The sequence below is a fragment of a genome, unplaced genomic scaffold, assembly GCF_019419815.1.
Source record: "Pyrus x bretschneideri cultivar Hongxiangsu unplaced genomic scaffold, Pyrus_bretschneideri_v1 Contig72, whole genome shotgun sequence".
In the NCBI taxonomy this organism is placed as follows: Eukaryota; Viridiplantae; Streptophyta; class Magnoliopsida; order Rosales; family Rosaceae; genus Pyrus; species Pyrus x bretschneideri.
In genome coordinates this window covers 1,763,955-1,789,367 of record NW_025999812.1, presented here as the reverse complement: position 1 = coordinate 1,789,367, position 25,413 = coordinate 1,763,955, and the positions used below count along the sequence as shown (strand labels likewise).

Below are 25,413 nucleotides of genomic sequence, written 5' to 3'. Positions count from 1 at the left end.
TCAACGAAAAATCACGATTTAACGGTTATTTTAACTCCGATTTTGATGATTTTTTACAGCTACACTCCTTGACCCTATATGAATATCATGAATGAACTCGATCTTCAATTTAAAATATTTACACTAGTGGATACCACCAAATCTTATGTTATACTTAATAAAAGTATGAATAAATTTTTAAGTGTTAGTGAATTTATCATTTTGATGGGATACGCATTCTACAAAACTAATTTCAACGATCCAACCGTTAAACATGTTTGTATATACTTCGAGATCACATACACCAAAAATTACAAAAAATAAACATTCAGAGATCAAGTAACGGGACAAAAGTTTTCGACGGTTATCATTGAAAAATCACGATTTATCGGTTATTTTAACTCTGATTTTGATGATTTTTTACATCCACACTCCTTGACCCTATGTGAATACAATGAATGAACTCGATCCTCAATTTAAAATATTTACACTAGTGGAACTACAAAATCTTATGTTATACTTTATGAAAGTATGAATAAACTCTTAAGTGTTAGTGAATCTATTGTTTTGATGGGATACGCATTCTATGAAACTAGTTTCAAACATCCAACCGTCAAACATGTTTGTATATACTTCGAGATCGCATATGCCAAAAATTTCAAAAAACAAACATTCAGAGATCAAGTAATTGGACAAAACTTTTCAACGGTTATCAACGAAAAATCACGATTTAACGGTTATTTTAACTCTAATTTTGATGATTTTTTACAGCTACAGTCCTTGACCCTATATGAATACAATGAATGAATTCGATCTTCAATTTAAAATATTTACCCTAGTAGATACCACAATATCTTATGTTATACTTAATGAAAGTATAAATAAACTCCAAGTGTTAGTGAATCTATCGTTTTGATGAGATACACATTCTACGAAAATAATTTCAATGATCCAACTATCAAACTTGTTTGTATATGCTTCAAGATCGCATACGCCAAAAATCGCAAAAAAAACAAACATTCAGAGATGAATTTGATATTCAACTTAAAATATTTACACTAGTGGATATCACAAAATCTTATGTCATGATGATCGAAGAAAATTGAGGATTTTGTAAAAGGAATAACATGCAAGCTTTGAGTTCCATTGGCAAGGTTTAAACTTTTGAGAAAGACTTCACAACATTTAAAACAAAAATTCTTTCATTTTGCATATCATTGCACATTTAATATTTTGTAATAGATTAGTAGTGTATGGATGTTTGTTTATTAGGCTTTTATTTTCAAGTGTAGATGTAGTACTTAAACGACAAATGTGTTTTAATGTTTTGAAGTAATATTTATGTGGCAATGTGTGGTATATGCAAATTTAAGAAGAAAAAAACATTTTTCTTAACGGGTCATAGCGGGTCATAACGGGTCGGGTCACTTTACCCGTTGGGTAAAGTGACCCGACCTATTAAGGACCCATTAAGATAACGGGTGTGACACGACACGACCCGTTAAGATAACAGGTGTTAAACGAAAACGACACGAACACGACAAACACGATCCGTTTGCCAGGCCTAGATGATGATCACTTGTTAGATTCTTCTTCTTCATCTTCTTTTGGCTGCTGCTGCTGCTGCTGTTGTTTCTCAATCGGTCGCTCGCTTCTGTTCGTGTCCCCTCTGCTCCTCCCACACATTACTACATTACACAAATCATAGGGAAGTTAAAAAGTCGAGCATCACAGGCACATCATTTGCATATTTCTTTGTTTTTTGGTCTTAAAATCATCTGTAAGTACGTTTAATTTACTCTTTTTTTATTAATTAATTAGTCTCTGCATTTATTTACTTTAGTTTCCTTGTTTTCTGTTGTTTTTCTGGGCTGATTCATTCAAAGTTTGAAGAAGTTTCTGCTAATTAATTTAATTAGGTGGGAGGGAATGTAAATGTATCATTATCATCAATTATATATTGTGGCTTTGTTTTTTACTTGTTCTGGATTTTTTTTTTCTTTTGTCGTAGATTTTATAAGATTAGATGTTAGATTAATCAAACCCACCGTCTTGCAAGGCTCAACTCATTTTCACCACCTTGGTAAAGGAATACTTGCTTTTTCTGGAGTTTCTGATCCCATGTTGTTCTAGAGTTTTTGATCCCATTTTTGGACTGAGCGTTATTATATATGAGAGGGATTGTTATAAAATTAATTAGCATTATTTTTTATTTTAATTATTTCTTTTAATTTCCTTGTTTGGGATTTATCTAGTAGAAATTACAAGTTGGTGGTACTGGGAAGGATCAAATGCTTCTGGGTCCTAATCCTTGAACATTGGAATTTACGTTCGTTGAGGTTTCCAAATCTCTTGTCATTGTACTTTTCTTTTATGTCTTATCAAAGAATTTTTTACAAAAAATTCCAAGAATAAAAACGTATGAAAAATCTAACAAATTAACAAGAAAACGAAAAACCTTGAATGCAAGAGTCTTCTATAAGCGTTTGATCAAGACTCTTAATGAAAACACCAATTTGTGGATGCAAATTTCCACCTTCTTCTTCTTGGACAAAATTGCACCTATAAAACAATTAACACATTTGGTCAAGGCCAAGAGTTTCATGCGCCCACGATGAATTTTGGGGGGGGGGGCTTTGGCAGAAGAACCTCTGATGCCAAAGTTAGAATTTGAGGGAAAAGTGTTTAGAGAATTTGAAGAATTTTGCAAGTGTTGAACTTAGGTTTTTAGAGAAATGGAATGATATTTATAGGGGTGTGGCCGCCCTCTTTGAAGAGGTGGGAACCGGCTAGATTTGGTGGTTTTAGGGAGTAAGTGCACGATATTATTGCAATCAATTAGGAAATTAATTAGAAAATTAATTAATTAGAAAATCAATTAGTTAATTTAAGTAATTAATGAATGAATATTTGGAGGTTACCTTGTGGGAAAGATTTGATGAGGATGAATTAAATGAGTTTTGAATAAATACCTATTTTGATTATTTGATCTTAATTGAGTGATGATTGTCTGCTGCTTTTAATCACTGAGTCACTCCGTGATGATTCATTATTTTATTTTATTGGAACCTAACGGTTTGATCGATGAGACCAACCAATCCCCTCAACTAAGCAGTATGTATGTCGTGATCTTAGTGTATAAATAGACATGGATGGATGGATCATCGTGGACGTTTAAGTTGGTGGGTTCCATCTAAAGAGAGACCATCCCATCAGCTAACCAACCAGTGAGCACGTGCCGCCCCACACCACCCCACCCTGCCAAATACTTTACATACGGAGGAATTCGACGACTCCCACGCGCAAAGTACGACGCGCTCCCTACAGTTGAGAGAGAGGAGTGTAAGTAGATAGGCCTGCGATGGGGTGGGACCTATGTCAGTGGGTGGGGGCAGCGCGTGAAGATGGGGCATGCAAAAAGAGGTCGCTTTTTGACAGAGTGAGAAATTAGAATGATGGAGAGGGGGTAAAAGAAAAAGAAATATAACAAAACAAATGATTATCATTCATCAGGTAGTTGTTGCCTTGTTAGACAACAACTTTTATGGTAGGATTTCATTTTTTTTATTATTAACACGATAAGTTATATATAAGAGTAATGCTAAAGAAATTAAATTTGCAAACTAAATGATTTGGCGGTAAATAATTGAATTATTAATTAAATATCAATTAATATGCTGATTTCTTATTGATAACATACCATTTAATTTTAAAAAATTTATGGAATTGTTATTAACACTCTAAAAATCTCATTCTACACTCTAAACTTTCTATATTAAGAAATAAAAATACACTTATAAAAAATGTATAATTAGATTTTTGAAGTGACACGCAAACTTCAATCTACTTAGTATTCGGCAAACCAGTGTCATGTTTGGCATGTTGGAGTGAGGAGAGAGAGTTAAAGGACAGACACGCTGTCAGTAAACATAGCAAAGCTTTGCTTTTCTTTTCTTTTCTTTTCCAGTTTTTCCTTTTTCAAAAGTAAAGCACATGATGATGATCACTTGTTAGATTCTTCTTCTTCATCTTCCTTTAGCTGCTGCTGCTGCTGTTGTTGTTTCTCAATCGGTCGCTCGCTTCCGTTCGTGTCCCCTCCGCTCCTCCCACATAATACTACATTACACAAATCGTAGGGAAGTTAAAAAGTCGAGCATCACAGGCACATCATTTGCATATTTCTTTGTTTTTTGGTCTTAAAATCATCTGTAAGTACGTTTAATTTACTCGTTTTTTATTAATTAATTAGTCTCTGCATTTATTTACTTTATTTTCCTTGTTTTCTGTTGTTTTTCTGGGCTGATTCATTCAAAGTTTGAAGAAGTTTCTGCTAATTAATTTAATTAGGTGGGAGGGAATGTAAATGTATCATTATCATCAGTTATATATTGTGGCTTTGTTTTTTACTTGTACTGGAGTTTTTTTTTTCTTTTGTCGTAGATTTTATAAGATTAGATGTTAGATTAATCAAACCCACCGTCTTGCAAGGCTCAACTCATTTTCACCACCTTGGTAAAGGAATACTTGCTTTTTCTGGAGTTTCCGATCCCATGTTGTTCTGGAGTTTCTGATCCCATTTCTGGACTGAGCTTTATTATATATGGGAGGGATTGTTATAAAATTTAATTAACATTATTTTTTATTTTAATTATTTCTCTTTAATTTCCTTGTTTGGGATTCATCTAATGGAAATTACAAGTTGGTGGTACTGGGAAGGATCAAATGATTCTGGGTTTTGTCATTTCAGATGCTAATCCATGTCCTACTCATTTGAGGATTTAATTTATATTTTTTATTTTTACTTCTAGTTAGTGAATAACTAAGAAGAACAGGTGTATCTGAGATAAATGCTAGGTAAAAAATTCCATGTCGTCTCAGAGTTTTCGGTTTGTTTCCTTCTCATAACATTCAGAGTGATCTGTGTGGTTTGATTTACAGTAAACAGATTAAGAAAAAGGAAAAAGTAGTTGCTTCTTCAGAACTCAGTTCAAAATCTGTAAATCAACCCTTTAGTGACATGAATTATGTACTTATGTTTCCTTTTTGTTCTTCTTAACACATGGTCAACTCTTCTATATGCGCCTGGAGTAATGTTGATTTTATTACAGAAAAATTCGGGTTTCATTAAATTGCGAGAAAACTTTTAATTTACTGTTGTTTTTTTAGTGTTGACCTTATTGGGAAAGACATGGCACAAATCCGAGTGCAGTGACGTTCTAGGATTCATATAGTTGACCCCACTTAGTGGGATAAGGCGTTGTTGTTGTATTGACCTTTTTGTGACCTGGATTCTTGAAAACAATGGGATAATGGTCTAATGCTTGATCAGTCTTGTTTTTGCTTCCGCAGAGATTCAAATCTGAACCAATGACAAAGATAAGTCCTGCATTTGAAGAGGAGATCCCAACTGAGGGAGTTCTGTCAGTTTCAGCTGATGTGAGCTTCATCTCTGATGGTTTTCCTAAGTATAAATTAGGACCTGATAATCAGATACTGGAAGAGCCCAAGGAGAATAGTGACGGTCCGACTGTGAAAGAGGTAGTTGAACAGGAAACTACCCATTTGTCAGAACAGCATAAACGTCTTTCAGTTCGTGACCTTGCCAGTAAATTTGACAAGAACTTGGTTGCTGCTGCTAAATTATCTGAAGAGGTTTCCAACTCCTTCATTTATGTTATTTACAAGACTTTGTTATCTTATTACTTCTTTTCTAGGAAGAGCCTTAACATTTAGGAGAGTACATAACGAATGAATGGCACTCTTTTGGGAATTCAGGCAAAGCTTAGAGAAGTGGCTTCTTTGGAGGGACATGTTCTTTTGAAGAAGCTTAGAGATGCATTGGAACATTTGAGAGGGCGCTTGGCAGGGCGAAATAAGGAGGATGTGGAGAAAGCTATTTCTATGGTTAGTTTTCTACGGCTATCTCCTCATTAGTTTCAGTTTTTGATTGAATTTCTCAGCTCAAATAAATAGTTGGGCTTGCATGTAGCATCACTTTAACTAGGAAAAGTAGTTTATATATGGAATGAAGATCCTAAAATAGTATAGTCTAGTCACAGGTTTTTCATTCCTAAAATATGAAAAATGATCCTTAGAAATGTTAATGTTTTTCTCTAAAAGCACCATCAGAAAAACACATTCGTGAAAAATGATCCATAGATCATGTAGTTTCTGCCCTCTGGAGTCTGAACAGCTCAATCTAGCGTTCAATATAATATTTCCCTGAGCCCAGGCCACTTCTCATTTGCAATTGCCATTCTTATGTCCTTTTTGATCTGACATATCCTTCTGATAATTACATAAACCATGTTGTTCAACTGCAACAAAAATTATTTCTTGGCTATCGTCCTTGACAATTACTTTATATCAAGTAATTGGGGTCTTAATGTATGCGGAACACATAGAATTCCGTACGGGGATTATGTGATGAATGGTATTATGATTTTATGCCTAAAATACTTATGGGTGGACCTCGATGTGTGCATTGTCAACTTGTTTTTTAATGCCCAGGTTATACAGTACTTCGTTGTTCAAATCTCAGAACACATGGATGACAATATAGGCAGTAAGGATCCATGCAAATACTTAACCTGCTTGGTAGTAAATATTATTTAACCGAGTGCAGAAGTATCCCACAGAAATCGTAAAAAATGTATGACAAGATCCTTGTTCAGGGCTTTGTTATTAAGGCATCTTAAAATACATTGTGTAATCCTTCAAAATCACATGATTTTCATTAGTACCGTGTTTGTGGGTTAGATATTAAAAGATCCTGACGTTCTCTCGATTTTAAAGTGTATGTTATTGTTTACCAGAATGGCAGGGGTACTAAAACTTAAAAACCATGCCAACCCCTAAACGAAAGAAAAATTGGACTAATGAAATTATGGCTAATTGAGTAATGGTGCATACTGAATATCAAAATTAAAATTGCTTATGTGGACTGTTTATATTTATCAATAATTCCTGATGGAGACACTGACTTTCCAGGGCATTTTACATTAATTTTTCATGGATATCTTACATTTTGTGGTACTGCAATTATTCGTGATTCCGCCCTCTTTGTTATCATGTTACCTTTTCATATTATTTATTATTACATTTAGCGACACTGCCTTTCCAGGGCATTTTACATTATTTTTTCATGGATATCTTACATTTTGCAACACTACAATTATTCGTGATTCCGCCCTCTTTGTTATCATGGTACCTTTTCATATTATTTATTATTTAAATGTATGAATCAATTCAAAAGCCCTCTTATTGTGTATGCAAATATGTCCAATATTGAAGGAAAATTTGTGAAAAACATGTTCATTTAAGCAACATCAATAGCATGCAATTAACAATTAAAGGCGGAATCATGCTTGTATGCACTTAAAACAAAACATTTACCCATGAAATTCAAAGCCTAGTAGATAGGTGAACCAAGACTCAACTCAAAACAAAGTGAGTTGAGAAATCAATACCTTTGTAGATTCCTCTTTGCATAAGCAAAGGCTAATCACCCAAAGAGAGGGCCTTCATTCCTTGCATCTTGGATCCATGGATTTGGATGGATGAAAAGGTTTCTCCAAGTTCCCAAAATTGAGAACCTCTAAGTCTCCACACCAAGGTATATTGTAGAAGAAATGAGTGACCTAGAGGAAGTAAGATTGCTAGCTATTCCCCTCTAGATTGGCCAAAATTTTAGAGAGAAAGGAGAGCTTGTGTTCTCATCCTTTCCCCCAAAAATAACCCTTAGTAAATTTTAGGCTATAAAGTCCTTTATATAGTCCCTTTAAATAAGTGACCTAATGGACCAAAAGCCCTATTCTTTTACACATGGCTAGCCTATAGGTTTATTGGGCTTTCAAGCCCTTTGTTTTATTCAAGTTGTCATACAACTTGAGTTAATGGGCTTGACATTCAAATCCCATTGGGCCTTGCGGCCCAAAACTAACCCGAGGTCTTTAACGAACTTATTCGTTTGATTAATTAACATATTAATTAATCCTTGCCATAAATAATTAAACCATTTAATTATTCTTACTCATCTCCGTTGAATCTTCAAACTCTACCTTACACGGTGTACGATCCATTAGGTTCCTTTTAGCGAGGCAGTGGGCGATTCAAACTCTTTCAAATCGATTGTGAATTGAAACTTACTTTCAATTCTCCCGTTAGTGATAATACACTTTTAGGGCTTCCACAAACCATGAGTGACACCTAGCAGCATATCATGGTTACCCAAGCTAATCAGAAGAGGTGGAGAACCTATTCAGTTTAGGATTACAAATGCAATACGGTCTTTCTCTAATACAATACTCTTGACCACATTGTTTGGTTTGATAGTTTATTCATGTCTACTATCCAATGTGAATCTTTGTACTTATATGATTACCTTGAATGTGATCTGGAACGCATTCCAACATCTCATTCATACTCTGGCCAGAGATTCCAAATCATATCATAGAGTATTCTCCCTCAAACAGTTTGAAGGTTAGAGATCCCTTGTTGCGCATTCACTTGCCTCCATGGCTAAGTGGCTTAACCCCAACGATGCCGTGGACACCCTGATAGAGTGACGTTGACATAATCAAAGATTAAGGACCTAACCACAAGACAACTGTGATGCCTCAGGTCAAAAGACTAATTTGCATTATCCCAACCATGAGTTCTCATGTGACATGAATATGAGAACTCTTCGTTGATCGTGTTCAGTGAACTCATTCTCTATTGAGCACCTACGTACTTGTCTTGATGTCACACACACCAATGACTCGAGACTAGTCACTCTCCCTGAGAGAAGACATAGCACGTACTGATCTTAACGGACTGTCAATGCCCAATTGACAATCCTATGATCAGGAACGTTTAGGATGTGTCAACGAAAGAATGGTCTCATGAATCTAACTTCTTTAGATCGCATTCTTCCAATCACATATTCCTTGGACTTATCGTTTAAGCATATAACATTTATATGAGACGGCTCAAACAATAATGTTTGCCCTTTAAACTACATTAGTTTGAAATGTCCGTAAAGTATCATCATATGATTGGTTTTAGGGCACATTTCCAACAATCTCCCACTTGCACTAGAGCCAATCAGCTTAGTCATCATTGATGATACCTCTTCTGTAATTCATTTCATAAATGGCTGAGTAGTAGGCCTAGACAATGGATATCTATATGTTATCCATAGAAGCAACCTTGAGAATAACGACGTCACCATTATACATGATTCTCAATCATGTGGTTCAGTCTCTCATTTGAGTTCGGACCTTGATGAGACCTTGATTCCCTGGCTTGAGCTATCGCCCCATTAGTGTCATACACTTTCTGGTTGGAACCGAATGAAGAGTTCATGAATGAACTTTCCCATCCAAACAACAATGTTGTAAGCTTCTATATGGCAATATATTTTGCATACATGATGGAACACATTAAAGTCATTTACTTTTAACGTTTCCATCCAAATATCTCTTTAGTCGTAATAAAGAGATATCTTTTTATCATTTCATTCATAATGAAGGGATATTCTATGATGGATTAGATTCATAATCTAATACATTTACGCTTCCATTACGTTACTCTAATTCTTCCTCATTCTTGAGGAATCCATCCTTAGTATTTCTTAAATACCTAAGGATTCACTTGACAGTTGCCATGGTTCTGATCCTGGGCTTGCATTGATATCATCTTGTGCCGTTCTAGGTACGACTTATATCAATGTTTTCATACAATATGAAATACATAAATCACCTTTCTGCGTATGCATAAAGGATTCTATTTACGCATTATTTCTTTGGGAGTCAAAGGGTACATTCCCTTTGAGAAGAACAACTTCCTAGTCTTACTAGAATTGTCATTCTAATTGAAGTTTATCATCATATGAGAAACTTCCTAGCATCTCTTGTCTATTTTAGGGATTGATATAATCCAATTATATCTTGAAATCTATCATTATAGATTTCCATCCCATGTATATAGACTATGTCTCCCATATACATTCTATCATTATAGAATGTTTAAAGTCATAACTTTAACGATGAAGAATTCCTTTCATTTTCAAAATTAATATATATCATGTATATATATATATATTCTAATTTAGGAATATGATCAACTCCCACTAATCTTTTGTAAACCTAGTAAACAAAAGATTCATTTACATCTTTATGAGAAATCAAACAATTGATCTTTTCTCATAAGACGCTTATAGCTCCCACTAGCTTGCTAAGATCCATGATGGATGGATCTTCTTACAACTAACATGTCTTAGAAGTATATATCATATATATATGGGTAATTGATAATGTCCAACGAACTAAATCTTATTTATGTTCATTCTCTTCCTAATGGAGAAATTCATTATCTTATGATGCTACTTTCCTTGATATTTTTCAAGGAAATTAATCTAAAGTGTTACTTTTTCCTTGGATCAAATCTAAGGAGGTAAATACTTTAGACGTCTTACTCATCTACTTACATTTCTTGAATTCTTTGAAACCTTTTGCAAAGTATTCGGACTTGTGTTTATTCAAAATAAACTATAGTCCAACCGAGAGTGATCTTCGGTGAATGTCATACAACATGAGTAGTATTATGTTGTGGACAAGTGCCACTAACATCTAAGTGAATCAACCTCAACAACTTTGTGATTCTTTCTTCTTTCCAAAAAGAATAAAGATTCGAACATTTCGCCTCTATGCAATTTTAACAAGAAGGTATTGGATCCGGATCTAACGATCCAAAGCATCCATCTATGACCAACTCGTAACTTATGTTTTAGAGGTATCACAACTCAGTTGGGATTAGTCACTACCTTGCAACCTTTTGGGTTTTAAGCATCATCGTATTCTAAACAGTTAAACTACCACATCATCTCTACTATAGAGACAACCAATTAAATTACAATAATCTAATTATTGATTAATAAAGAACAATGTTTTTGTCAAACAAAACATTTATCTATCTCTACTATAGTGACGGATTTAAGTTCCTTAAAATTGGAATGTAAAGACAATCTTTAGTATTTTCCAATTTCTTTGGTAGTTCATATGAGGAAGTAAGTACAATCCGCTTTCGCAGAGATCTATATTCGATTCACGTTTGGAATGTGAAGTACTTTCTCTTCTCTCATTAATCTTTTACTTCTTATTAGCACACTTTTACAACAATTGTAAAACATAGTTACTAATACATAATCATGCATTCAAGTAGAAGAACCAACTGTTATGAACTTTTCAAGAACATTTTACAACACCTTCGAAAGGTGTGTTCTTGACACTTGCAAGACATTTCTTGCAAATACCCCTTCCAATGTCCATCCTTTCATAAAGAAAGTTTGTTCCCTTGGAGTTATTTTGCCTTCTTCATTTGACTTCCCTTTTGACTACAATAGTCATGGTCCCTAAACTCCCACTATCTCTCTTGAAACTTATTTCAAATGTGTTATACACATCAAACGATTTGGAGAGCGTGCAGTTATTGTTCACTATATAGTTTACAATAAACTTAGTGAACCATTAGGATAGGGACACAAAGGTGAAGTCCTTGCCTAGTTTCCGTCTCGTTAAGTGGTTTAACACTTCAACACTCAATGATTCAAAATCATCATAAGTCCATATAAATGGACTATTTTTGTCAACCAACCATTATGTTCTAAACATAATAACAAACTTTCAAGAGTTGTTCAAGGCAACTCTCATTTCTTCATACAACAATTTGTAAGTGAAGAATCATGGCACATAAAGTGTCCATGCCCTTGTGCTTACTTCTCAAGTTCCTTGTTCGTGTAACAAAGAGACAAGCACTAAAGTTTGTGTTGATTAAGGGTTGTTCAAAGCAACTCTTATTTCTTCATACAACAATTTGTATTTGAAGAATTATGACATTAAAAGTGTTGTCCTTCTCATGTTAGACTTATCTAACATATTCTTCCAATGATACATTATCAATAGGAAGATTGTGAGGATGAGACTACTTAGTTACATCTACAAGCCATTAAAGACAATCTATGGGATTGTAGAACTAAGTCCGGAAATTAAAGCGTTTGGTTTTTCTTTGTCAAGTTTTGGATAGCGTTTGCAAATATATTGGTAAACAAATACATAACGAATATAAATTGATTGATTTTAAGCCATTTGATTCGGGTCTTTAAATCAAATAGCACCACCCACTATTTTTGGCAAATTCCATATCCCTCATCGGAATTCGAGAGTTTTGGAGGAAACTCTTAGTAGGGTATGGGAGGCTCACTATTACCAAGCCCACCTCACGATGATACGATATCGGCTAGCATTAATAATAATGAGAGAGTACGCTTACTCATTTGCATCTCATGCAAGTACCCATCTTATTTGGCCTCTAGAGAATGTTGCCTCACAATGATATGATATCGGCGCCATTGCACTTAGTTAAGTTATTCCCACCATGCTTAGTTCATGAAGGGGTTCAAGAATAGCCTCACAATGATATGATATTGGCCATCCTCGTTGCCTACACTCACCTCATCATATGCATATAGACTCCTCCTGAGTGTAAGCATGCACTTTGTACTCCCCCATGATAGGGTGAAGCCGGTGTACAAGTCACAAACGATTGGAGCCTACCACGGTGGAAGGCCACGAAGAGATATTCAAAGCATCTCTCGCTTATCAACTTAATATTGGTTTGTTGAGGGTTTTAGGTCTCATCACATATAAACATACATTTTAATCTAATTAAAACATTTTGATCCTATTACAACTATTGGTCCATTTGATTGATTTAGTTGTATATAATACTCCCACTAAGCTTTTAAAACGGTTTTTAAAGCAAGAGTATATGATACTACTAACATAAGGTTTGCATTCATTGATGGACTATATAGTTGCCTTAGGGCCTTAGGATGACTATGAACCTTTGATTTGATTCAAACACGAGCCTAGTGTTGAATCTCGGTCTAGGGATGGTGATTGATTTTAGTTACGCGTTTAATCACATTAAGGCGTGCTGTCTTATTGGGCGTTGGACCCAACTACTCCATTTTCATGCATATCGAATAAAACAAGAAAGGAGTACTTCAAAGTAAATAAGAGCTTATGCTCTTTTACAACAATTGATCAAATCAAATTACTTTAAAGTAAAGAAGAGCTTATGCTCTTTTACAACAATTGATCATATCAAATTACAACCAAAATTTAATCTACACATTCCCATGGTTCAAACAAATTTGAAACGGCCTTTCACATAGCTCAATTATCGTAGGCTAAGGTTCATAATCACCCTTTCTTTAATTAATTAACGCTTTAACTAATTAAACTTGAATGCAACATTTTCATTTGGTTTTTGTATCCATAGAATTGATTTAAATGGAGCTAAATGAAATGAAAATCCAATTCTCATTTAAAGAGACAAAACAATTTTTGTTCTCTACCTAATTTGGGCCAAAATGCTATGACCTCAACTTGTTTGGGCCATAGTGCAATTAACCTCAACTTTTGGGCTATTTTGCAAAAACTTAAACTTTTGGGGTGACTTTGTAAAAACACAAAAGTCCACTACTTCATGTAATTACAACTAGAACCCAAAAATTTCCACAAAAAAATAAAACTTCATTAAAGGAGCAAAACAATTTGTCCTTTTAGTGATTTTGGACCTTTACGTAAAAACGTAAACTTTTGGGTCAAAATGCAAATACACAAAAGTATCAAAACTTTATATAATTGCATGAAAGCCCCACAAGGACCCTAATTGATTAGGGTGGCTGATTTTGAAGCAAAGTAATAAAAAAAATTTCAAAGTTTTGTAAGTGGGGTGTGTGTAATGGAATAAATCATTACACACCAAACCCACTATAATTTCTTTAATTTTTCAAAATAAATATCTAATATATTTAAACATAAGAAATATTTCAAAACAAAAACTTTATGAAATAAATCAAAACTTTGAATCAAAACACCAAACCTTTTGTTCTTGGCAAGAACATATCAAGAACAATGAAGAACATTCATGAAAACCCATAAGAGCTCCATGAACATTCTTCACCCAAAAACATACCAAAACCACTCAAACTTAAGGGAAATAACATACAACCATACTAGGGTACATAGGGGTTCCAAAAGTCACTTTAAAACAATTTTAACAAGTCAAACAAGAACCCAAAATTCCACCCTTTGGATTTGGCCGAATTTCCCCAAAAACATGGCACCAAATTTTAGCTCCAAAATTCATGCTCATATGAACTACATCTACAACATTTGAGATGGCAAATTTTCTAACAAAATTTACATTCAAAGAAGCAAGAATAAAGCTTGTAACAATTACAACATTCAAATCATAAACTATGAACTACAAAACCCAAAAGGATTCACCAACTACTAGACTTAGGCTCTTGATACCACTTGAAGGAAAATTTGTGAAAAACATGTTCATTTAAGCAACATCAATAGCATGCAATTAACAATTAAAGGCGGAATCATGCTTGTATGCACTTAAAACAAAACATTTACCCATGAAATTCAAAGCCTAGTAGATAGGTGAACCAAGACTCAACTCAAAACAAAGTGAGTTGAGAAATCAATACCTTTGTAGATTCCTCTTTGCATAAGCAAAGGCTAATCACCCAAAGAGAGGGCCTTCATTCCTTGCATCTTGGATCCATGGATTTGGATGGATGAAAAGGTTTCTCCAAGTTCCCAAAATTGAGAACCTCTAAGTCTCCACACCAAGGTATATTGTAGAAGAAATGAGTGACCTAGAGGAAGTAAGATTGCTAGCTATTCCCCTCTAGATTGGCCAAAATTTTAGAGAGAAAGGAGAGCTTGTGTTCTCATCCTTTCCCCCAAAAATAACCCTTAGTAAATTTTAGGCTATAAAGTCCTTTATATAGTCCCTTCAAATAAGTGACCTAATGGACCAAAAGCCCTATTCTTTTACACATGGCTAGCCTATAGGTTTATTGGGCTTTCAAGCCCTTTGTTTTATTCAAGTTGTCATACAACTTGAGTTAATGGGCTTGACATTCAAATCCCATTGGGCCTTGCGGCCCAAAACTAACCCGAGGTCTTTAACGAACTTATTCGTTTGATTAATTAACATATTAATTAATCCTTGCCATAAATAATTAAACCATTTAATTATTCTTACTCATCTCCGTTGAATCTTCAAACTCTACCTTACACGGTGTACGATCCATTAGGTTCCTTTTAGCGAGGCAGTGGGCGATTCAAACTCTTTCAAATCGATTGTGAATTGAAACTTACTTTCAATTCTCCCGTTAGTGATAATACACTTTTAGGGCTTCCACAAACCATGAGTGACACCTAGCAGCATATCATGGTTACCCAAGCTAATCAGAAGAGGTGGAGAACCTATTCAGTTTAGGATTACAAATGCAATACGGTCTTTCTCTAATACAATACTCTTGACCACATTGTTTGGTTTGATAGTTTATTCATGTCTACTATCCAATGTGAATCTTTGTACTTATATGATTACCTTGAATGTGATCTGGAACGCATTCCAACATCTCATTCATACTCTGGCCAGAGATTCCAAATCATATCATAGAGTATTCTCCCTCAAACAGTTTGAAGGTTAGAGATCCCTTGTTGCGCATTCACTTGCCTCCATGGCTAAGTGGCTTAACCCCAACGATGCCGTGGACACCCTGATAGAGTGACGTTGACATAATCAAAGATTAAGGACCTAACCACAAGACAACTGTGATGCCTCAGGTCAAAAGACTAATTTGCATTATCCCAACCATGAGTTCTCATGTGACATGAATATGAGAACTCTTCGTTGATCGTGTTCAGTGAACTCATTCTCTATTGAGCACCTACGTACTTGTCTTGATGTCACACACACCAATGACTCGAGACTAGTCACTCTCCCTGAGAGAAGACATAGCACGTACTGATCTTAACGGACTGTCAATGCCCAATTGACAATCCTATGATCAGGAACGTTTAGGATGTGTCAACGAAAGAATGGTCTCATGAATCTAACTTCTTTAGATCGCATTCTTCCAATCACATATTCCTTGGACTTATCGTTTAAGCATATAACATTTATATGAGACGGCTCAAACAATAATGTTTGCCCTTTAAACTACATTAGTTTGAAATGTCCGTAAAGTATCATCATATGATTGGTTTTAGGGCACATTTCCAACAAATATATCTCCAACTCTATCCTTTCATGCAGGTGGAAGCTTTAGCTGTTAAGTTGACTCAAAAGGAAGGAGAACTGATTCAGGAGAAGTTTGAAGTGAAAAAGCTGGCTAGTTTTCTCAAACAGGTTGTTATTCCTTTTTAGATTTGAATGTGGCTTTTAGGGGAAATACTTTATATAAGGATTCTTTTTAACAACTCCAGATAACAGAAGCATCATCACGAATTTGCGTTTGAATTTTACATCTTAAAATTCAACAATCAGACATTCAGATGCAACTATGTACTTAGTATTGGATAAGCTCAAATGAATAAAGATAATACCGATGCAGGTTGAGAGGGACCAGGAAATCTCAGTTGACCTCCACTATCAATCAAGAACAAATCATCCACAAGTAACATATGACTTTGGTACCAATTGATGTAAAATGGAAATTAGTAAAACCCGGATTAATAAGAGTTGAAACAATGCCGGAGCCTTGAGAAAATTCTGGAAAAAAAAGCCTAAGTATTAAAGAATCATAGCCACTAAACTTTAACATAAGATGATATCTGATTTCTGAAGAACTGATTATACCAAATGAGGTCCATACTGAGGCTTCATGCTTGGATAGTTTTCCTTTATTTAAAAAATAACCACCGATGGTACTCCTTTTCACGGATTGTTATTTTATGGCCTCCATAAAATGGTATCTAATTAGCCAGATTCATTAACCATTCACCTTCTGCATGTTTCTGATTTTTGGTCGGGGGTGTATTTCTTGCTGATGCAGCTTCTGTATAGTTTGTTATCTTGCACGAACAAAATTGATTCTTATTTTGTTTGCATTATGTGCAGGCATCTGAAGATGCTAAAAAGTTGGTTAACCAAGAGAAATCTTTTGCTTGTGCTGAAATTGAAAGTGCGAGGGCAGTAGTACAGAGAATTGGAGAGGCTCTTGAAGAACAAGACATAACTTTCGAAGCTTCTAAAAAACAGGTTCCTGTGAATTCTCTTACCATAGTCTTTTATGTTCCGGAAAGAATTGTTGCCTCTTACATGATGGGCAAGCTTTGCAAGGATAGTTGGCTTCAGAAGAATTATGAGTGAAATGTTAACTTGATCAGTCCCACTTCATTTTTGAGACTGAGAGGACAGTAATGAAGAACTTTCTCGCTTTTGCAGCACAGGATTCTTAGATTCTCTTATCTTGAATCATCATTCTTTTGTAGATCTGTAACATATGTTGTAGGATGTGTATGTGCTCAACTTCAGTTGAATACTTGCATCTTAGCTGTTTGATCAAATAAGGTGCTTAGTGGGGTTATGATTAGGTGGACAAGCACACAGGAACAAGCACAGGCAAGCACACACATATAACACACTCTAATGAGGACTTCACTCGAGGACTAGCAGTTTAGCTGTTATATCATATGAATGACTAAGATTGGGGCGAGAATCAGTGAGATGCATCTTAAGCTTCCCATGCATAGAAACCTTCATGGAGAATCGGTTTACAAGTAAATATTATGTTTACAGACCTCACATCCCAAGGTACCCATGCTGTGTGAGACATTGCTAGCACTCACCCTCAACCTGAGGCTTGGGGTTGCTCATTTCTCCCCTTCCATGCCAGGTAAGAGAACAAACCCAACCTACCGTTGAGGCACTCCTGCTTTCAGGGATGGAGCCAGAATTTGAAGTGTTGGGGACCCAGAATTTAACAATTCATAAAACTTATAGAGCTAGATGAAATTAAATTAGTTTCATCTCTGATCAGCAAGTCAAAACGGTCATCTTCAATCGCTGCATCTGTGATCTAGTTCACCATGTGATGTATCTTTTCAGTATTCTATTGTTGTATAATTATATTATCATTAGATTTCTCATAGTGATTGGAATACATATGGTGAGTTTCATCATGGAACCGTAATAATCAATTTCTTTACCTTTTAAATTGTTACTTATGTTCTTGGTTCTTTAATGTTAGGATGTGGAGGAACTAGTTGAGGTGGTTCAGGAAGCTAGGAGAATTAAGTTAATGCATCAGCCAAGCAAGGTTTTGTGTTTTTCTCAACTTGGATATCTATTAATACATGTTTTATGGTTTTCTAATGACTTTGTAGAGTGTGAAAACCCTTACTTGGGGTCTCTATGAATGATTATTTATTTAATTGCCCAAAATCTATCTCTGTGATACAGAATATATAATACAAAATAAAAACCAAAAAGAAGTTCATTCAACGGTTTTGAAGTTGAAACTTTCATACAGAATCTTCTTTTTTTAAATAATTTTCGGTATCATGGAACTTGGAGCGCACCTTTGATTTGTTAGAGAATGAGAGTCTGGATAATTATGTCATGTTTGAAGTCTATGATGCGTTTCTCTATTCAGTCATATCTTTTGAATTTCTAAATGTCTTTATGTTTGGAGTATTAGGCAAGACAAACTCATCCACTAAAATTTCTTTCAGGTTCTGCTCAAAATACCATTCATCATCAAATTATGTTACAACTTTTCTATATTGTACTAATTATTTGAACTCTCTTTCTCCCCATTTAAATTGGTGGACATGTCTCTTCACTAAACAGTGTGCATTGCAACATCAATAGCATTTAATTTTCAATTGGCACATTTGATTATTTCAAGTGAATTGTGTTTCTAATATTATGTGCCATTGATGGAGTTTTAATTCATTCTATAACATCTATAGTACGGGTTCACTTTTTCAACTTTCGATTCTATTTTTAATGAAGATAGGTGATGTTATTCTTGTCATGCCAGCAGTTGGATTATTGGATTAATATGTAGCCATTGACTCTTGGTAGCTTTCACATTTAGGTAATGGACATGGAGCATGAGCTTCGTGCACTACGAACTCAGATACGAGAGAAATGCATAGTTTCAGTGAAGCTTCAGAAAGAGGTAAGTAAATTGTATTCAAATATACCTTTCCTCTCTTGAAGTTAAATTAAATTAAGTTTTATTTCTCCATAAATCGAATGCTCTTGTGTGCACGACATGTTCATTTGTTCCTTGTTTTAATAAATTTCTAAAAGTTATATCTTAAGAAACTTGAATGACACACTATTATGTGCTGCAAATAACACACTGATGAGGATATCAAGTTTTTTGGGTTTATTGCTGGAAGAGTTAAAAAGAGAAAGAAGACAATCCAAATCCCTTTAGGACTCGGTTAAAATTTTGGAGCAGGGTTTTATTGTTAGTTTCCTAGTTTTATTTAAAGTTTCCCCTTTCCTGAGAAAGGAGTTCTTTCGTGCGAAACCAAACTTTGGAGTGATTTATCTTATTGTCAGTTTTATGTGTTTTCGCTTCGACTAAGCTATCTATATTCCACTGCCCAACTCTGTACTACATCACATACTGATAGCAAAATTGGTAGAGGAAACAACAAACACAAAACTCAATACCCTAGAAGCTCACTAGGGATAAAGATATTTAGCACTCAAAATTATCAAGGGATACAGAGTTAAAGGAACTCACCACACTGAAATCCATTCATAAGTGTTTTTTCGAAGCAAAGATGACCTTTGACATCCCAAGACAATATTAACTAAGAACAATTACTAAGACACTTTGGTAAAAGACAAGGGCTCTTAGAAAACACATGCAATTCAAGTTGGAAGACCGATGTTTGGCATAACAGTAGACAGCCTGAACTACCTTCGCTAAATTGATCATAAAAAAGCTCCAAATTGAACTCCGTAAATAGGTATTGAATCTTGACTCTTAGAGGAGATTCCAACGTTATGCTGCCTGCACATAATGGGTGACCCTAATTGCTGTTTGAGCTTGATGTATAAATCGCAAGAACCCTTCAAGAAATTCAATGGAAGTCAAGCTGCTTCTGTAAACTTTTGCTCTTCATGAGCCTTGTAGGAGAATTCTCTAAATCTAGGATTGGTCTTGAGCTTTGGATATTTGAAAGAATGGCGGGAAAAAAAAAAAAATCTCCAAGTGGTTATTTTCTTTTTGTCATTACTTTTGAGATCAAGGGTTTTATTGCTAAACTTTTCATCTGTTTTTTGTACTTGAGATTCATTTTAATTGGGACAGTCTTTCTGTTGTTAATATAACTTCCAGAAAGTGAGAATTTATAACTCCTTGCCCTCCTGATTTCCTTATTCTTACCAGCTGGCAATGAACAAGAGAGCGGAGGAAAACAAATCTAGCTTATATCTGATAGATGGTTCAGAAACTCTAGGTGCATATCTGCGAATCCAACCTGTCTCAGAAAATGCTCCACAACTTTCAAACTGTGCAATTCAATGGTACCGCGTTTCATCGGATGGTAGCAGGAATGAAGCTATTTCAGGTATTCATTCAATCAATGTCATCAAATTCCATCTATATTGTTTGATTCAGTGAAATGATATACCTGTTTGCCTTAAATATACATCGTTTGCCCATTCCCTTGTAGTAAAAACCTTTGGGGTGCAATGGTGATCTAACATGGTATATGTCTATTAGAGCTTTAATTGTGGGAGGTCCTGGGTCAACAGAGCAGGACAATGTTGCACATGTCTCTGCCCCTCTTCCGATGACACTGCATGGGAGGGGAGGGTATCAGCTTGATATACACTGTTGGTCCATTTCCTAACAGCACTTTGGGGGTATAGTGATAGTCTAACAAGAAAATGGGTAATTATTGTCACTGATTCGGCACACATGCACCATGTCCAATTCACATATTTACCTTCCGCAATGTGTTTTTCTTGTTCACTTTTCACTTTAACCTTTGCTTTAGGCTCTCTTGGAATTGTAAATTGAAAGGGGATGCGCAACTCCCACTAGTATGATGTATCACACACTCTATTATTGAAACTTAAACAGCTTTCATTTGTACACGCTTATGCTGTTGTAAGTTCACTTGTTGATAAAGATTGCAACTTCCTTGCTAGATGTTTTGGTGTTGGTTGGTTCACCAAAAACATGGTTTCTCTTTTAAACTATTATAGGTATTTGAGTCATACATACAAGTTAGCCGCATGTAAAATTTATTAAAAATAAATAAAAACATATTATCAAGAAGCAAAAAACAAACAAGAGATTCACCAAACAAAAAAAAAAAAAAACAAAAGATAAAAGAACAAGGGCCGGACAAAGATCAAAGCCATAGAATGAAACCACATATAAAACCTAACTGAAGAGGAATGATCAAATGTGGCAGCCTGTTGAATCATTACCCTTTGATATATTTATTTTTGGGTGACCTGCATGTGCAGTGATCATTGTTTTCTGGATTTCTGTCTGATCCGACGTGCAAAGTCATAGCTATTGTTGAGAATGAGACCTTTCATGGGCTTATAAGTAAATTGAGCTACTCCCTTATTGCCGATTGGTTTTATGTGGAACCTCAACTTTCTTTAGCTATAGCATGCATTTGGTTTATTAGTTGTGTTTTACCATTATTTTTTTCATTATATAGATCATAATTGATTTATTTCCTTCCACCAAATATTGTTATACATATCTTTTGATGTCATTATCCTGACGCTCAATATGTACGATCATCTGCCTAAGTATGTGCATGCACGCATACATACTAAGATATCTACATGAACTGATATTTTAGTCTGACAATTCCAAATATCACAGGTATGGCTTGTGACTACAAGACACGTGGTGTAATTTAAGGATTTGATCAAGTGCTATGAATCCTATTTTATCATTTCTTACTACATTGGCTTTTATGTCATCAATTTGTCCTCAAAATCCTTTACGTATGTTTATATGGGTCAAATTTCTACCTCATCAGGTGCCAACAAGTCTATTTATGCTCCAGAACCCTTTGATGTTGGACGAATCCTACAAGCAGACATTATTTCCAATGACCAAAGAGTCATATTGATGACTGCTGGTCCTATTGATCCTGGTTCGTATTTCCATAAAATGCTCCATGATTTTCTTTCTTACCGCTGATATAACTTTTAGATGTGTTATTTATTTTTTCTTTCATGTAATCAAAGTAAATTTCCAGAGTAATGTTCCTCTTTATATCGTATTATCCATGGTTTATCTTAGATTGATCTTAGAGTAGAGAATAAAATTTTGATTAAGTTAAGTTTTAACAGCTGCAGGAATCGGAAGCTATGTAGACACACTTTTGCGAAAATCTAACACTGAATTTAATGTAAGATCCTACTTCTTTGTTGTAACTCCCAAATTTACGCTGCTTGATGATTTTTACGTGTTGCAATAAATTGCTTGATTATCACCTTCTTCCAAATTTATCTGCTTGATGATTCTTGTTGCTTCGGAGAGTTGTTAGGCAGTGATTATAATACTCGAATCAGTATGCCTCCTCAAGGAAAAACAAGATCATACTATAATAATTGTGAATAGACTTTCAACTATATAGTTGTAGCTGACCTTTAATTCTCACTGCAACTGATTTTAAACAACAGAAAGAAATGAAACATGCGGTATTTTAACTGGACACCGGTCTGCAGAAATACCTTTAGTTCTTAGTTAGTTTAATGTTGGATGTTTTGTAGGTAGTTATTTCAAAAATGAATGGACAAGACCATACGTCGCATTCTGTTCATGCATTCCATGTTGGGAAGATGAGGATGAAGCTCAGTAGAGGATGGATTACAAAGTCGAGAGAAAACTATTCCTCTTCAATGCAGGTTCATTTGCAGCTACTTGAATCTATGTTCTAATTAAACATAATCTGATACAGGGAACCTTAACCTTCTTTCATTTATCACGAAGCAACCAAAAAAGGGAAGATTAGCCTAATGAAAGATAAAAACATCGTCTTATTTAAAGAAGCGGACCTAGCACTTTTTTTTTCTTCGAGTAATCAATAATTTGGTGTCGGTGTTGGAATAAGGGCATTTATTTATTTTTTCTTTCCCAAAACAAAATTTGTTTTTAGGCTGTAATTATTCTGTTATAGATTCCTTTCTGGATTGTTAGCCATTCCAGCATTATCTTTCTTGGATAAATCCCTCCTATTAGCGAAGAAGCGGCATACTAGTTCTGCAGAATTGTCCCTCGTATAGCATCTTGTATACACAAAACAAAATTCTGATTCCCTTGTGCTTTTATGTCCCTCTAACCTATGAAGCATTTACCTCCCTTCCAAATTATAAGAAATAGTTATTGCCCTTCCAACCTGAGTCCTTGAGCTATTCTTTTGAATCCCGATACTATTATTTCTTGGAAACAGAGTTAATTATTATGGTGCCCCAAAATAAGCCATTCTTACACTTTAATATTTCCTGTTATATAGCTATGTGGCGTTAGAGGTGATATTACTAATGCGGCGAAGGCATTGTTCTGGCAAGCAAGGAAGGGCCTCTCATTTGTGCTGACATTTGAAACAGAGAGGGAAAGAAATGCAGCCATTATACTTGCCAGGAAATATGCTTTTGATTGCAATGTACGTAACATTGTACTTGTTTGCATATTCTGTCATACCGTGCCTTTAGATATATCCCGGCATGCTGCTTTTCGTTTTCTTTCCAGTTACGATGTTTTTTGGACGCAGATCATGCTTGCCGGACCAGATGATAGAGTGTAGAAAACGACTGCTGATGCGAGGATTTGCAAATGTGAGTACGACTGGCGTTGTGTAGTGTGATTAATATGTATTGTGTGTGTGTATGTGTGATGATAGAGTAAAATGTATGTTATGGTAATTGGGGTGTTCTTCCACTAATTTGGTTGCATCATTTTAGGCAGTGTTTTTGTTTGCCTAATCATTTGTTGTAACGAGTTTTTGTTTTATTATTAATTGGTTCATTTGTCACTGATTTCGATTTACTTACTGTAAGATTTTGTTACTTCTGTAAACATGTAGAATTGTGGATGTCTGATGGAAGAAAATCATAACCATAATCACGTTTCCAAAATACAGTCTTGTAAATTTTAAATTAGATGTGTATTTTACAATCAATTCGTTGATTAAATTTAATAAATAAAAAATTTCGCTCCTCAAGGGGACTGCCAACCAAACTACAAATTCTCATTTCTTTGACCAATAGGAACCTCTTAATGTGATTCAAGAAGTGGATTAGCTTACCTAGGACGAAAACTTTCCCTTCCCTTCCCCTGAGCTCGAAAACCTGGTGGAGTAGAGCTAGTCACCAAAAGCGAACTTCTGGGCCGGGAAGGAACCAAAAAACGTGAGAGTTGGGGCGTAGTATTTGTATATAGCGTTTGATGGATTTTCAGAGTTATAAATACATGGATTTGGGGATTTTCGTCTACCTCTATAAATTCACGTTGGCTTTGATTGAATTGTACATAAAATTTGAAGCGTTTGTGAGACTTCTATCAGTAATTTTAATGTAATTATGTAGTTTGACCAAAAACAAAATCTAATGTCTCGGGACCCTATGCCACTGTACCTTTTGCACACCCCCCAACGCCCCCTTTGGTGGTGGTGCTGGCCTCGAGGATAGTGGTGATGAGCAAGGTATACAAGATGTTAGTAATAGAGGTAGCGGTAGTAGTGATGGTGACGACGATAGAAAAGTGATCTCAAGAGGTTGTGGTACAATGGTGATGGCCATGACAAGGTGTTGGTGGTGATGATGGGCTCGTGGTGATGGTCACAACAAGATGGCAGTAGTCGAGGTAATATGGTGGTAGTGGTGGCAGTGATGGAGACAGTGATGGCGGTGGGTAGTAGGGATAATCATGGTGGTGGGGACATGGTGGTGGAAGTGGGTGGTGGAGTAACATCATTAAAAGTGGGACAATGAAATACATCAAATTTATAGGGAGAAGTAGAATTTGCAATAACAAAAAATCTTACTATAAAAGCACTTACAATCCATCAACATCTATGACTCTTTATGTGACATCCCACATCACCCAGGGGAGTGATCCTTATATGTATATTCCCATCCCCACCTAGCGCGAGGCTTTTGGGAGCTCACTGGCTTCGGGCTCTGTAGGAACTCCGAAGTTAAGCGAGTAGCGCGCGAGAGCACTCCCAGGATGGGTGACCCATTAGAAAGTTCTCGTGTGAGTTCCCAGAAACAAAACCGTGAGGGTGTGCTAGGGGCCCAAAGCGGACAATATCGTGCTACGGTGGTGGAGCGGGTCTAGGAAGTGATCCGCTCTGGGCTGGGATGTGACAAATTGGTATCAAAGCCTAACCCTGACCGCGTGTGTGCCGACGAGGACGTCGGGCCCCTAAGGGGGGTGGATTGTAACATCTCACATTGCCCAGGGGAGTGATCCTTATATGTATATTCTCATCCCTACCTAGCACGAGGCCTTTTGGAAGCTCACTAGCTTTGGGTTCCGTGGGAACTCCGAAGTTAAGCGAG

General features: G+C 35.6%; 1 protein-coding gene across 5 annotated transcripts; it reads left to right on the top strand.

Annotated features, from left to right (window-relative positions):
• The first annotated feature begins 1,631 nt into the window (after positions 1 to 1,631).
• LOC103932159 (stomatal closure-related actin-binding protein 3) lies at positions 1,632 to 23,886 on the top strand. Of its 5 annotated transcripts, none has more exons than XM_048574516.1 (13): positions 1,632 to 1,759; positions 5,329 to 5,631; positions 5,755 to 5,883; positions 16,156 to 16,248; positions 16,960 to 17,100; positions 18,092 to 18,160; positions 18,944 to 19,027; positions 20,258 to 20,438; positions 21,882 to 21,998; positions 22,198 to 22,256; positions 22,621 to 22,755; positions 23,364 to 23,513; positions 23,622 to 23,886. In XM_048574516.1, the coding sequence occupies exons 2-13, from the start codon at positions 5,347 to 5,349 to the stop codon at positions 23,652 to 23,654; spliced, it is 1,476 nt and encodes a 491-aa protein (XP_048430473.1). In that variant the 5' UTR covers positions 1,632 to 1,759; positions 5,329 to 5,346; the 3' UTR covers positions 23,655 to 23,886. The 5 variants fall into 5 exon arrangements, with proteins under 5 accessions (XP_048430473.1, XP_048430474.1, XP_048430475.1 ...); XM_048574517.1 differs by having other exon boundaries at positions 1,714 to 1,759; positions 5,309 to 5,631; XM_009341708.3 differs by lacking the exon at positions 1,632 to 1,759 and adding an exon at positions 3,867 to 4,187.
• The last annotated feature ends 1,527 nt before the right edge of the window (positions 23,887 to 25,413 follow it).